Source organism: Rhinopithecus roxellana, chromosome 6 (genome assembly GCF_007565055.1).
Source record: "Rhinopithecus roxellana isolate Shanxi Qingling chromosome 6, ASM756505v1, whole genome shotgun sequence".
NCBI classification, from domain to species: domain Eukaryota; kingdom Metazoa; phylum Chordata; class Mammalia; order Primates; family Cercopithecidae; genus Rhinopithecus; species Rhinopithecus roxellana.
This window is the reverse complement of record NC_044554.1, coordinates 83426098-83440510: the sequence shown is the minus strand read 5'-3', so window position 1 is coordinate 83440510 and position 14413 is coordinate 83426098. Positions and strand designations below refer to the sequence as shown.

General features: G+C 39.4%; 1 protein-coding gene across 2 annotated transcripts in view; it reads left to right on the top strand.

The window, feature by feature from the left end:
* Window positions 1-14413, top strand: part of SUN3 (Sad1 and UNC84 domain containing 3) — a 47526-nt gene that overhangs the window by 17190 nt on the left and 15923 nt on the right. For both annotated transcript variants that reach the window (XM_010374414.2, XM_010374413.2), the window contains exons 5-7: window positions 3320-3360; window positions 4738-4900; window positions 6102-6186. In XM_010374414.2, coding sequence (XP_010372716.2) covers window positions 3320-3360; window positions 4738-4900; window positions 6102-6186 — 289 coding nt within the window. The remainder of the gene's footprint in view (window positions 1-3319; window positions 3361-4737; window positions 4901-6101; window positions 6187-14413) is intronic.

The window sequence follows — 14413 nt, the reverse complement described above, 5'->3', positions numbered from 1 at the left end:
AGGAAGGTTCCTAGGACACTGAACCCCCATCTCATTGCCAGAAATGTTGCAGAAAGATCATCAACTATACACAAGGCAGCCTTTATAACACTTTTGATTTTCTTTTTCCACATTGTGGATGTGGTAAATTTTGGTCATTGGCCTGCTGCCCCCTTTCCCACCCATTTGGTTGCTGTGATGCTCTGAAACAAATTTATAGCCCACAGCTAATAACTTTCAAGAATTTCAGGCACGAGTAGGTTCCAACCTCATCCTTCTTGCATTACCTTACTTTTCCAATCTTTGTTTTATCTTCACTTTGACTTCCTCACTTACTGTTTTGTCCTACATGTTCTTATACTACATATGTTCCCATAGTAGAACTTGCCTGAAATGCCTTTGGGAATGAGGCAAAATAAAAATGTTTTTAAAATTGTGAAAAATTTTATTTTTCAAGGAACTCTCAAGTTCATTTATCAGCAAACTAACTGAGGAGTGTTTTCTATATGTTATTTTATGGCTAGAACAGAAAAAAGAAACAAATTGAAAACACTGCTCCTACTGACAGGGAACTTGCTCAAACAGAATGTGAAAAACTAGAAGTGAGAATATCTACCAATGATAAGCTCCCAAATTCACATCCTTGTCAAAATCAAAATGATGAGGAGAACATATAAGAAGTGTAATTGCTCAGAACAAAAGTAAGGCAATATTTTTCCATGTGTCACACTACATTCCATTCTGACACCATTCTCACACGTGACACAACAGCACCATACAAGATACAACACATTTACAGTATGTGGCACTATTTTGGGCAGAGCAAACTGATAAAAAGCCAGTCTTTGAAACAGAAAAGCAGGCTAATTACTGAATAAAGATGGAGCATTATTTCCCAGATAACACATTGATGGTCACTGTAGGAGACTGAAAGGTGATCCCCAAAAAGATATGTCTACCTCCTGACCCCCAGAACCTGGGAACGTGACCTTTATTTGGGAAAAAGGTCTTTGCAGATGTAATTAAGGTTCTTGATATCAAATCATCCTAGATTACTCAGATGGGTCCTAAATACAATGACAGGGATCTCTTTAGGAGACTTACAGAGGAGAGAGACACAGTGAGGAGAAGCGGAGACCACGTAAAGGCAGAGGCAGAGACTGGAGCGATGTAGCCAAAAGCCTAGGAGTGCCCAGAACCACCAGAAGTTAGAAAAGGCAAGAAACAGAATCTCCCTGAGGACATGTAGACACGTTGACCTTACGCTTCTGACCTCCGGAACAGCAACAGAATAAATTTCCATTGTTTCAAGCCACCTCGTTTGTGGTCATGTGTGTCAAGAGCCCCAGGAAACTCATATGGTCACTTTGAGTTATCTGTTGGGCGCCTGAAGTATGAGCTTTGTTGCTACAAGAAAGTGATCATTAAAGGCAAAGGTGTCTGCTTCCCAGCCTGGCAGGGAGAGTATGTGGATGAGACAAAATTCTGGAAACTGTTGTGGGAATCCTCCAAGATTTAAGTTTAAACCCAAGGGAATTGATTGCTTGGGTCAGACTTCGTTTTCACACTTATCATTCCTCCACTCTGATCTACATTATTTTCTTGGTACGTAGTCAAAGATACTGCCTCTTAATTGATAAATCACTTGAGTAAAACATATCAGGGTAGGAGAGTTCCAGATATGAAGAAAGGATGTCAGGAGCCATCTGTTGATAGGCATTGTTGACTATTTTTCCTGGAATTCTCTGGGGGAAGAGATCACCCTTCCACATTTGTCCTCCCCTTCTCACCAGCTTGTCCACTCAGTTGGCTTCTGAGCCCTTCAAGATTGGTGCCCCAAGGTGCTCTCTTTTGCCCTCCTTTCTCTGTTGGTAATATTATTGATCTTCTCCAACCATCCCATTTCGGAATAGAGGCTGTGCATGTGTGCATATGAGCATGGGCATATATGTGTATGAGTGTGTGTATGTGGAGTATGTGTGTTTGTGTGTGTGTGTCTCATGCTGGGTAAAGACAGATGGGAAGAGAGTGCAGGGCTTTGGATGCTCCCAGGCTAATGACTTGTAGGGCATTTGAAATGTGAGCACCCTTAGCCGGCTGCGGTGGCTCAGGCCTGTAATCCCAGCACTTTGGGAGGCCAAGGCCGGCGGATCACGAGGTCAGGAGATCGAGATCATCCTGGCTAACACGGTGAAACTCTGTCTCTACTAAAAATACAAAAAAATTAGCCGGGCATGGTGGTGGGCGCCTGTAGTCCCAGCTACTCAGGAGGCTGAGGCAGGAGAATGGTGTGAACCCGGGAGGCGGAGCTTGCAGTGAGCCGAGATGGCGCCCCTGCACTCCAGCTTGGGCGACAGAGCAAGACGTCCCTCTCAAAAGAAAAATGTGAGCACCTGACCAACCACCGTCATCTGTGGCAGGGCCTGGAAGACACACAGCAGGATGAGCTAAGGGACATAGAGGTGCTGGCCACCCAGGCCCAAGGTCTTCTCAGTGACAGGAAGAGGGGGCTAGGCCATTCCCCCATTCCAGGTGAGGAACCAGCAGCCCAGTAGCCCGGTACTGCAGACCAGAGTGCTGCCTGCATTCTGGCATCCTCTATCTCTCCAGTGTTTATGTTTTCACTGACCGCCTCCACAGAAGAAAGTCCTCTGAAGGCAAACGTTGTGTCCAAACAGTAATTTTACCTTTTCCCGGTTTCTTGTCTTAGTTTGGTAACCACCAAGACCATCCACCCAAAGACTATCTATATCACACATGTCACCAATGTTAGATACATTTTTGCAGTTTTCTGATTGTGATGGCCAATCTAGCCCAAAAGTAATCACATCCCTTTCTTATTTGTAAATGGGAGTCTCCCTCCTTGTTCAGGGACAAGCCCAAAGAGCTCAGCATGCCCTCTAATGTCGCCATGTGCTCCTTGGGTTTTTCCACATTCACCAGGGGCGCCTCTCGCCTTTGTCTTCCCTTCCCTCTCTTCCTCCTCCCTCTATTTTTTCCTCTTCCAACCTCCCTTTCTCCTCCCCATCAGACTGTGTTCAGGCCTTTACAGTCTTGAGAAACAGGAAATGATGTGCCCATCCAAGAGCTCCTGTTGAATGTCACTCATTAAATAGATTTGCATTACCTCATCTCCTTCAAATATATTCATGATGTACAGATGAGGCTGGGAAAGAGGCGGGCCACTCAGAGGACGCTCCTGAGTTCCAGCCAGCACATCTATATATCAGGAGTCAACATGCTATTTATTTTCCTTTTCTGAGAAAACAAACAAACAAACAAAAAACTCTACTTGAATAAGCAGAACTCAGAATGATTTATCTTTTTCTGTTGTTTTCAGGCCAGACTTCGTATGCCTAAAGAGCAACTGGAATTTTTAAAGTGAGTGAGATTTTTTGCTATGTATCTCTTTTTGGTGTGGTTTCAAATACTGAAATGTTTTTGTACAAAAAAGTATAAGAAAGAAAAGTTACTCCCTGAAATAACTCAAAATTGCATTCCCAGAAATAACTATTATTAATAGTTAATGACATCATTCCTAGCATTTCTCTATGTATATATGCAGATGGAAAGAAGAGAGGAAGAAAAAGAAAAAAAAGAAGATAGAAAAGATTAAAGGGTTAGAGGTGAATTAATCTACTCCTGCTGTGTTTAGTATTAAAAATAGTACATTTAGATTTCTCAGAAGAAGGAAACAACCCAATTAAAGTTGCCTTCTCTCACTTGTGCATCTACATAATTTAAAACAGTAACATTTTTAGTACTTTAGAAAATTACTTGCCCCTTTATATATTTCTACTTCTATGGAGCATTCCTTAACAAAATACACACTGAGGTGTGCTTTCCATGTTATTTATGATAATTAAAAACGGAAAACAACCCTATAAGAAAAATAGGCCAATGGTTAAATACATTGGAATATATTCATGAAATGAAGAATTATAAAGCCATTTAAATAATTTTAAAATAGGTGTAATCATTTGGAAGTGTAGTGGAGACACAAAATTATAAATATTATTTCTATTTTGTTACTAATTTTTTGTATGGAATAAAAACTGGTAGAAAGTCATTAAAATTTAACAGTGTTTATTTCTTCTAAATGCTTGGTTTTTCCCCAATTTTAAGCATGTATTGTTTTACAAATGGGGAAAAATACTAGATAAGTAGTGTTTATACTTTTTCAGCATAAAGAAATACCTATTCGCTTGACATTTTCTTTTTCTCTCTACTAGTAATTTTCAAACTGTAAACACAGAAAACCCATTCTTGGGAAGTAAAATCTTGCATGCTCAGGCTGTCAGTCTGGTAACCAGTCGCTGCCCACTGGCTGGATCCTCCAGCACCCCTTGCCCAAGGCACTTCCACTGAACTCAGGCTACAGTTCAAAAGCCACTGCTCTGTACTACACTGGAAATGCAAGGTGTTCCCAGTCGGAAGGAGGGAACCAGTGGGATTTAGGATTCACCTGTGTGATATCACTCAGGTTGATTGAGCCTTGCCTGTTGCCCTCTGCAGAGCCCGGCCAAGCACTAGGACACCCTCAGCCATGTGACCCCTGGATGTCCTCGGGTTTGTTTTTTTTTTAGTGAAGCATGATGCTTTAGAGAAATGGGCGTGCTCTGCTCTCCCCTCACTCAAGAATGTATATCTTCAACAATATAAAGCACCTCATCACATGGCAGGCTCCGAAGCCCAGCCACAGCTGATAACAGGAGCTTTACACTTTCTTCCTCTCATGCTGAGGTTCTCCCTTTACAGGAAGGAAAGCCAGACTCTGGAAAACAATTTTCGTAAAATTCTACTTTTGATTGAACAAATAGATGTCCTGAAGGCATTGCTTAGAGATATGAAGGATGGTACGGACAATAATCACAGCTGGAACACCCATGGAGACCCTGTGGAGGACCCGGACCACACGGAGGTCCTGGATGGGGCAAGGCGTGTTGGGCGGGATGGGGTGGTGGATAGTGACGATGTCCAGAGTGACGGGGAGTATGTCCTTCCAGTGTCACATCCACTTCTTCTCCCAATGGGAAGTCCAGTGTTGACTGATATTTGGTTCGTGTACAGAAACCCACTGTTTCATAAATGCTGTGTCACAGAGAAGACATTCTATTGCATATGACTTACTTCACACCAAAATAAATAACTGTTCTATTTTCCAGTAAAAAAAAAAAAAGAAAGAGAGAGAGAAAGAACGAAAGAACGAAAGAACAAAAGAAAGAAAGAAAGAGAGAGAGAAAGAAAGAACAGTCTCTGAGCTGTATACACAAATACCTTAAATAGCAAAAGATTTGCATTCATCATCTTTGTAGCTAATGTAGTTAGTCTAGTCAGCATCAGATTCAGGCAAAACTGTGTTGGAAACCATGAGCTCTGTTTTGCTTCTTTCTCTTCTGCTGTCATTACTACTTTCTTTTTCTTCCCTAATGTCTACTTTTTGAAATACGCAGCAATCTGACACAGACCACCTGCCGCCCGCCAGGCCCCATTTCATCCTTGTCACTGTGAAGGTGTTAAATTTAAGCAGCTGGAACTTGAACTGTTGTGCCTGCTTAGGGTGCTTATGGTTTTGTTGGTTTGTTTGTTTGTTTGTTTTTGTTTTTTAGAATGACAGCATCCTTCAGAACCCAGTATTAATTAGTGTCGGTGAAAAATGTCTAATATAAGTAATCATGTAGTCTGTGTAAACTGCCTTGATTCCCAAGTAACTCTAGAATGTTCAAGTCTTTCAGTCTTTACTGCTAACCACAGGACACTAATGAGGGATGGAACGCAGTAGGTCACAGCACAGCCTCACTTCACACCTCACCGGGAGGGCACTGTGATGCAATGGTTAGGGCTTCAGAAGTGACCCTAGGTCCACCGTGCTGCGTGACCTTGTGGGAATCCCTGAACACACCTTGGCTTTATTTACATCATATCCCTGAGAGGGACACTTCCAGGAGCCGTGAAGATGTCAGTCCATGACTCATGCACAGTGCCTGGCTCAGAGTGCAGCTGATGGGTGCTCACTGCTATTCTAATTTTGCAAATTAGGTCCAAATCAATAAAACGAATGGTCAAAACTCAAGCAGTTGGCAGATATTGTTAACAGAAAACTGTTTCTAAAATTTCTACAGGAAATGTCAAACTTGGTCAATTATGTACTTAAAAAGTTGAGAGAAGACCAAGTCCAGATGGCTGATTATGCTCTGAAGTCGGCCGGTGAGTACAGAAAAAGTGAAAAGAGGAACATTTAAAAAAAGAATGCTTCAGGAGTGTCTCTATCCTCTACGTTTGTTTATGAGGAAAACATGTTTATCTGGTAACTTGAAAGGGGGGAAATGAATCAATTTAGATAATAAAGAAGAGAATAGAAATAGCTGTCACTGATTGCTTTCTGTGTGCAAATGTTCCAGGGAACAAAGCCTGTGCAACTTCATTAACACGCATCTAAAAGAACCACCAAGAAAACCAAGATGCCACAGTGAAGTTGTGAAAGGCACAAAATATTAGGACATTTTACATTATTATATACTAAAATGACCATGATAACCAATCTAAATGCATTATTAGGGATTAAATGACAGTGTTTAAAGGTTATATATAATGTTCCTAATATATTTCAATTAAAATTAATTCTTAAGGGCTAAGGCTATGAATCATTAACCTTAATCTTCTCTACCATGCTCTGCCTATAATAGACTACGAACAATATGTGTTCAGTGAACAATGTGGAAGGAAAGAAGAAAGGGACAGAAGGAGAAAGGAAATATAAAACACACAGTAATGCTAATTTTAATCAATTGATAGTCAAATTTATGCCAGGGAAATAAATTTCCAGCTTGCATGAACTGGAGAGCATTTGGAACAGCATGATTACTCAGGCTTGTGAGTGTGTGTTTTTTGAGAGAGTGAGTTACAGGGCAGAACTTTCCTGAACCTGGTTCCCTAAAGCATCAGTGTTGGGGTAAGATGGGAGAGGGACCATAGTTCTTTATTTTTTTATTTTTTTTGGTCTTGGCATTCTGATACACTTTTTAAATGCTTTCTTCTTTGTATTGATGTATTTACATCAATTGATGTAATTACAACTTTCATTTTGAAAAGCCTATGATGACAAATGTAGGTGCACAAGTAGCGCATGGAGAGTGAGGAAAAGAAGGAGATAATCGGGCTTCTCTGTAACCATAGATGTGGAAATAAATGTCAGTTCTGCTTTGGCTTTGGCCAAGATGGAAAAAGCCTGTTAAGTCCCTTCCAACTGATTACAATGAAAAAAAAATCTGGACAAAATTCAAAAAGCAACTAACTGAGTGGGCTGAAAAGTAAACAAAGCAGGCAGTTGGAAGAGGGGAACCAAAAACTATAGTTGTGAGCCCTGTGGGAGTTTCCTTTTTTCTTTTCTTTTCTCTTGCAGCATAGGCTGAGGCAGGCAGCAATTACAGAGCTGCAAACGTGGCAGCAAGTTGGGCAGCTAAAACTGAGAGAGGCCCCATTTTTCTTGCCAAAGACGCAGAATAAAGTAGTCCTATGGGCCAGAGAGGGTGGGGAGAAAGCCTGGGAAGGCAAAGCTGCAAAGAAGATGCCTGCTCACCTGCAGGTTTGTGGCCAGCTTCTGGCCTCACCTCTCAGCTGCCCATTCATGGGAACAGACCCAAAGCAGCAAAGTGGAGGCTTTGCGCATTTGGCAACGATGTAAACTATGGCTCAAGTCTTGGACTAACCCCTGAGTGGTACATGGACATGACAGGCCTGTAGCAAAGGTTTTGAGGACTGAATTGAGATTGGAACCACCACCCATAAAAGGAGGGAGGACTCACATTTCTAGGCTGATTGATGAAGCAAATGCAAGCATTCCCTAGTGGATTGTTATGGGGCTCAGAGTCTTACGATATAATATTCAGTATGTCTAGGGTACAAATCACAATTACTTGGCATGCAAACTCCTAGGGAAGTAAGACCAACTACCAAGGGAAAAGACAACAGATGCCAACCCCATGATGATACAGATGTTGGAATTGTCACACAAAGACTTGAAGCAGTTAGCATAATTATGCTTTATGAGGTGAAAGTTAAGTACACTTGAAATGAATGAAAAGACACCTGTTCTCAGCCAAGAGAATAAAAAGAACTAGATGGAATTTTAGAACTGAAAAATACAATATCTAAAATAAAAATTGACTATATATGCTTAATAATAGAAAAACAAAAATAGAGAAAAAAAAAGTAGTGAAGTCACTCCTATTCAACACAGTATTAGAAGTCCTGGCCAGGGCAATCAGGCAAGAGAAAGAAATATAGGGTATTCAAATAGGAAGAGAGGAAGTCAAACTATCCCTGTTTGCAGACAACATAATCCCCATAGTCTCAGCCCGAAAGCTTCTTAAGCTGATAAACAACTTCAGCCAAGTTTCAGGATACAAAATCAATGTGCAAAAATCACTAGCATTCCTATACACCAACAAACGTCAAGCCAAGAACCAAATCAGTAACGAACTCCCATTCACAATTGCCACAAAAAGAATAAAATACCTAGGAATACAGATAATTTTGGAGGTGAAAAATCTCTACAAAGAGAACTACAAACCATTGCTTAAAGAAATCAGAGATGATACAAACAAATGGAAAAACATCTCATGCTCATGGATAGAAAGAATCAATATCATTAAAATGGCCACACTGCCAAAAGCAATTTATAGATTCAATGCTATACTTATTAAACTACCATTGACATTCTTCACATAACTAGATAAAACTATTTTAAAATTCATATGAAACCAAAAATAGCAAGGGCTATCCTAAGCAAAAAGAACAAAGCTGGAGGCATCACATTACCCAACTTCAAACTATACTACAGAGCTACAGTAACCAAAACAGCATGGTACTGACACAAAAACAGACACATATACCAATGGAACAGAGTACAGAACCCAGAAATAACGCCACACACAACTATCTAATCTTCTACCAATCTGACAAAAACAAACATGGCAGAAAGTATTCCTATTCAATAAATGGTACTGGAATAACTGGCTAGCCATATGCAGAAGACTGAAATTGGACCCCTTCCATATACCAAAATAAAAAATAACTGAAAATGGAACATAGACTTAAATGTAAAAGCCAAAACTACAAAAATAAAAATAAAAAATAAAAATAAATAAAAAACCCTGGAAGACAACCTAGGTATTGCCTATGAAGTCACTCCTATTCAACACAGTATTAGAAGTCCTGGCCAGGGCAATTAGGGAAGAGAAAGAAATAAAGCACATCCAAATAGGAAGAGAGGAAGTCAAACTATACCTGTTTGCAGACAACATAATCCTATATCTAGAAAACCCCATAGTCTCAGCCTGAAAGTTGTATGTACCATTCAGGACATAGGCATGGGCAAAGATATCATGACAAAGACATCAAAAGCAATTGCAACAAAAGTAAGAATTGGCAAATGGGGTTTAATTAAACTAAAGAGCTCTGCACAGAAAAAGAAACTATCAGCGGAGTAAACAGACAACCTACAGAATGGAAGGAAATTTTTGCAAACTCTGTATCCAACAATAGTCTAATATCCAGCATTTATAAGAAACTTGCACAAATTTACAAGAAAACAAAACAACCCCATTAAAAAGTGGGCAAAGGACATGAACAGACACTTTGCAAAAGAAGACCCGCATATGGCCAAAAATCATTTGAAAAAAATCTCAACATAAGAGAAATGCAAATCAAAACTGCAATGAGATAACATCTCACACCAGTCAGAATGGCTATTATAAAAAAGTTAAAAACTAATAGATACTGGCAAGGTTGTGGAGAAAAAGGAATGGTTATACACTGTTGGTGGGAGTGTAAATTCTTTCAACCACTGCGAAAGACAGTGTGGTGATTCCTCAAAGACCTAAAGACAAAAATACCATTCGAACCATCAGACTCATTACTGGGATATCCAGAGGAATGTAAATTGTCCTTTTATAAAGATATATGCATGTATGTGTTCACTGTAGCACTATTCACAATAGAAAAGACGTGGAACCAACCTAAATGCCCATCGATGATAGACTGGATAAAGAAAATGTTGTACATAGACACTATAGAATACTGTGCAACCATAAAAAAGAACAAGATCATGTCCTTTGCAGGGACATGGATGGAGCTGGAGGCCATTATCCTTAGCAAACTAACACAGGAATAGAAAACCAAAAACACATGTTCTCACTTATAAGTGGGAGCTAAATGATGAGAACACATAAACACATAGAGGGCAACAACACACACTGGGGCCTATTGGAGGATGGAGGGTGAGAGAATGGAGAAGATCAGGAAAAATTGCTAATGGATACTAGGCTTAACACCTGGGTGACAAAATAATCTGTACAACAAATCCCCATGACACAAGTTTTTCTATGTAACAAACCTGCACATATACCCCAAACTTAAAAATTAAAAAGAAAGAAGTAGTGAAGTTGAACATAGATCAAAAGAAATTATGCAATTCAAAGAATGAAAAAATGTTTGAAAAAAAATGCAAACAGAACTTCAGAAACGTATAGGACACTATAAAAAGGTATAATATTCTTATCCTTGTAGTCTCAGAGGGAGATGAAGAGGAGACCAATGTAGGACAATAATCTAAAGAAGTAAGAACCAAAAACATCTCAAACTCGATTTAAAAATAAATAAATAAATTTACAGATTCAAAAAGCATGGCAAATCAGAAACAAGATAAATTCAAGGAAAATGACATACAGACACATCACAGTTAAATTGCTCAAAATCAAAGATGAAGAAAAATATTTGAAAGAGGCTAAAAAAAAAAAAAAAAAAAACTACGCATTGTAATAATGCGTATTTAACTTCTTACCAGAAGTTAAAGAGACCAGAAGAGGGCCGGGCGCGGTGGCTCAAGCCTGTAATCCCAGCACTTTGGGAGGCCGAGACGGGCGGATCACGAGGTCAGGAGATCGAGACCATCCTGGCTAACACGGTGAAACCCTATCTCTACTAAAAAATACAAAAACTAGCCGGGCGAGGTGGCGGGCGCCTGTAGTCCCAGCTACTCAGGAGGCTGAGGCAGGAGAATGGCGTAAACCTGGGAGGCGGAGCTTGCAGTGAGCTGAGATCCGGCCACTGCACTCCAGTCCGGGCGACAGAGCGAGACTCCGCCTCGAAAAAAAAAAAAAAAGAGACCAGAAGAGAAGGAAACTACGTTTAAAGTGCGGAAGGAAAGGATCTAGTAATGCAGAATTGTAGATCCAGCGAAAATATCTTTCAGGAAATGAAGGCAAAATGAAGACACTCTTAGATAAAGAAAAACTAAGAAAATTCTCTGCCAATGAATCCGCTAAAGGAAGTTCTTCAGCTCAATAGAAATGACACCAAAAAGAAACTTGGGACTTAAAGAATGAAGAAGGAGCAACAGTCTCATCTGTGAGTAAAGATGAGGTGGCCCAGCACGGTGGCTCATACCTTGTAATCCCAGCACTTTGGGAGGCTGAGGCGGGTGGATCACCTGAGGTCAGGTCAGGAGTTCCAGACTAGCCAGGCCAACATGGTGAAATCCTGTCTCTACTAAAAATAAAAAATTAGCCGGGCATGGTGGCGCATGCCTGTAATTCCAGCTACTCCAGAGGCTGAGGCAGGAGAATAGCTTCAACCCAACCCAGGAGGTGGAGGTTGCGGTGAGCCTAGATCATACCACTGCTCTCCAGCCTGGGTGACGAGAGTGAAACTCCATCTCAAAACAGCAACAAAAGATGAGGTAATTTTCTTTCTTTAAGTACTTCAAAATATGTATGGCTGTTGAAAGGAAAAAATGTATGGCATTATCTGGGGGTGGAGGGCTAATATAAATAGATTTAATACTACGACAACCATAAAGGAAAAGTCAGTGGGTGAGATTTAATGGGCATCTGTAAATGTAAAGATTTTACATGAATGATAAAAAGTTAACTCTTAAATAAACCATGAGCTGCTAGGTATGTGCGTTGTAATCATGAGAATAATTACTTTAAAACACAGAGATATCCAAATGCTAATAGAGAAATCAAAATGGAGGCCAGGCACAGTAGCTCAGGCCTATAATCCTGGCACTTTGGGAGGCCGAGGCGGGTGGATCACTTGAGGTCAGGAGTTCGAGACCAGCCTGGCCAACATGGTGAAACCCCATCTGTACTAAAAACACAAAAAGCCAGGTGTGGTGGTGCGTGCCTGTAATCCCAGCTACTCAGGAGGCTGAGGCAGGAGAATCGCTTGAACCCGCAAGGCGAGGCAGAGATTGTAGTGAGCCGAGATTGTGCCATTGCACTCCAGCCTGGGCCCCAGAGCAAGACTCAGTTTCAAAAAAATAAAAAAATTTTTTTAAATTAAAAATTTCAACTAATATTAAAAAAGGCAGGAAAAGGAAATGAAGAAAAACTGGGAGAGAGAGAGAGTAAGAAAGGCAGAGGGTGGGGGGAAAGGCATGCAAATTAGAAAGGAAGAAATAAAAATGATTCTATTCACAGACAACATGATTGCTTATGTAGAAAAACCACCAAAAAAATCTACTAGCATAAGTGAGGTTTACAAGTTCAAGGGTATATACACAATTTCTATGTGCTAACAATAGAAAATTAGAAAATATTTAAAAGCAGCACTATTCATAAATGCAGTAAAAAAACATAAAATACTGAGGTATAAGGGTAATAAAATGTGGGAACTGAGAGCTAAAAACTAAAAAATAATAATGAAAGAAATAAAAAAAGATTTAAATAAATGGACGGGTATACCATGTTTATGGATTAGAAGACTCAATACCATTAAGATGACAATACTGTCTAGCTTTTCTATGGATTCAATATAATCCTAATCAAAATTCCAGCAGGATTATTTGTAGAAATTGAGAACCTGTTTTCAAAATGTATGTGAAATGGTGAAGGAACTAGAAGAGCCAAATTTGTTTTGGGAAAAAAGGGGACAAAGTTGGAGAACTCACACTACCTGATTTGAAGGCTTACCATAAGTTTACAGTAATCAAGAGCATGTGGTATTCCTGAAATCAATGGAACAATACAAAAAGTCTAGAAGTAGTTCACACCTGTGGTGAATAGATTTTTGAAAAACGGAAAAAAGGCAAGTCAGTGGTGCTGGAACAGGTGGACATTCATATGCAAAAAAAGAAAAAAAAATAAAGCCTTGGACCAAAACCCACAATTTGTAAAAGTTAACCCCAAATGGGTCACAGTCTTAAATATAAATCTTAAAGCTAGGAAAAAAATAAGAGAAATTTTTTAGAGTTAGAAAAAGTTTTCTTAAACACAACATCAAAAACTATGATTGTAAAAGGAAAATAATGGATAATACAGGCTTCATCAAAATTAATTTCTGCTCTGCCAAAAAACAGTTACGAGAAGGAAAAGACAAGTTACAGGCTGGGGGAGAATATTTGGAAACCACACACATTCTTGAATCCAGAATTTATAGAAAACTGTCAAGCCTCAATTAAGCAAACAGACAACCCGATACAAAATAGGCAAAAGATTTAGAAGACACTTCATTAAAGAAGATATATGCATATCAAAAAAGTATATGAAAAAATGCCTCACATTATTATTCATTAGTGAAATGTCAATTAAAATCTCAATGTTATATCATTACACACCTATTAGAATGCCAAACAAAACAAAACTGACCATACTAAGTGCTGGCAACAGCATGAACCAAATGGACCTCTCATACACTGTGGGTGAGAATGTAACCTGGCACAGCCACTCTGGCAAAGTCTGACAATTTCTTATGAAGTTCAATATAACATCTTCTTGACCTAGCAATCCCACTTCTACATATTTATCTAAGATACATTGAAACATGTTCACATCAAAACTTGCCAAGAACATCTATAGCAACTGTATTCATAATCATCAAAATTAAGAATAACCCCATGTCCATCAACAAAGAATAACAGATGCATTCATACAACGGAATATTAACCTGCAGTCAATAAAAGGAATGAACTTCTGATACTCATTACAGCATTCATAAATCTCAAACGCATTGGCTAAATGAAAGTAGCCTTAGTGAAAAGGCTACATACTGTGACTGACTACAAGGGAGCAGCAAAAGAAATGTCCAGAATAGGTAAACCTACAGGGACAGAAAATAGATTAATAATTGCCAAGGCTTGGGGAGGGATGTTGGGGGAAATGGGGAATGACAGCTAACTGCTATGGGTTCCTTTTGGGGCTGACTAAATGATCTAAAATTGGTTGTGGTGGCTGTGCCACTCTAAGAATATAATACAAAACCCTGAGTCACACACTGTGAATGAGTGAATTGTTTAGGATGTGAATGATATCTTAATAAAGCTGACTTAAATTTTTTAATGAATGAGAAAATGAATAAATATGAATTATTTTCAAAATTCCACAACACTAAAATTTTAATTTTTTTCTGAAAAGGATGATGCGGATGGGGT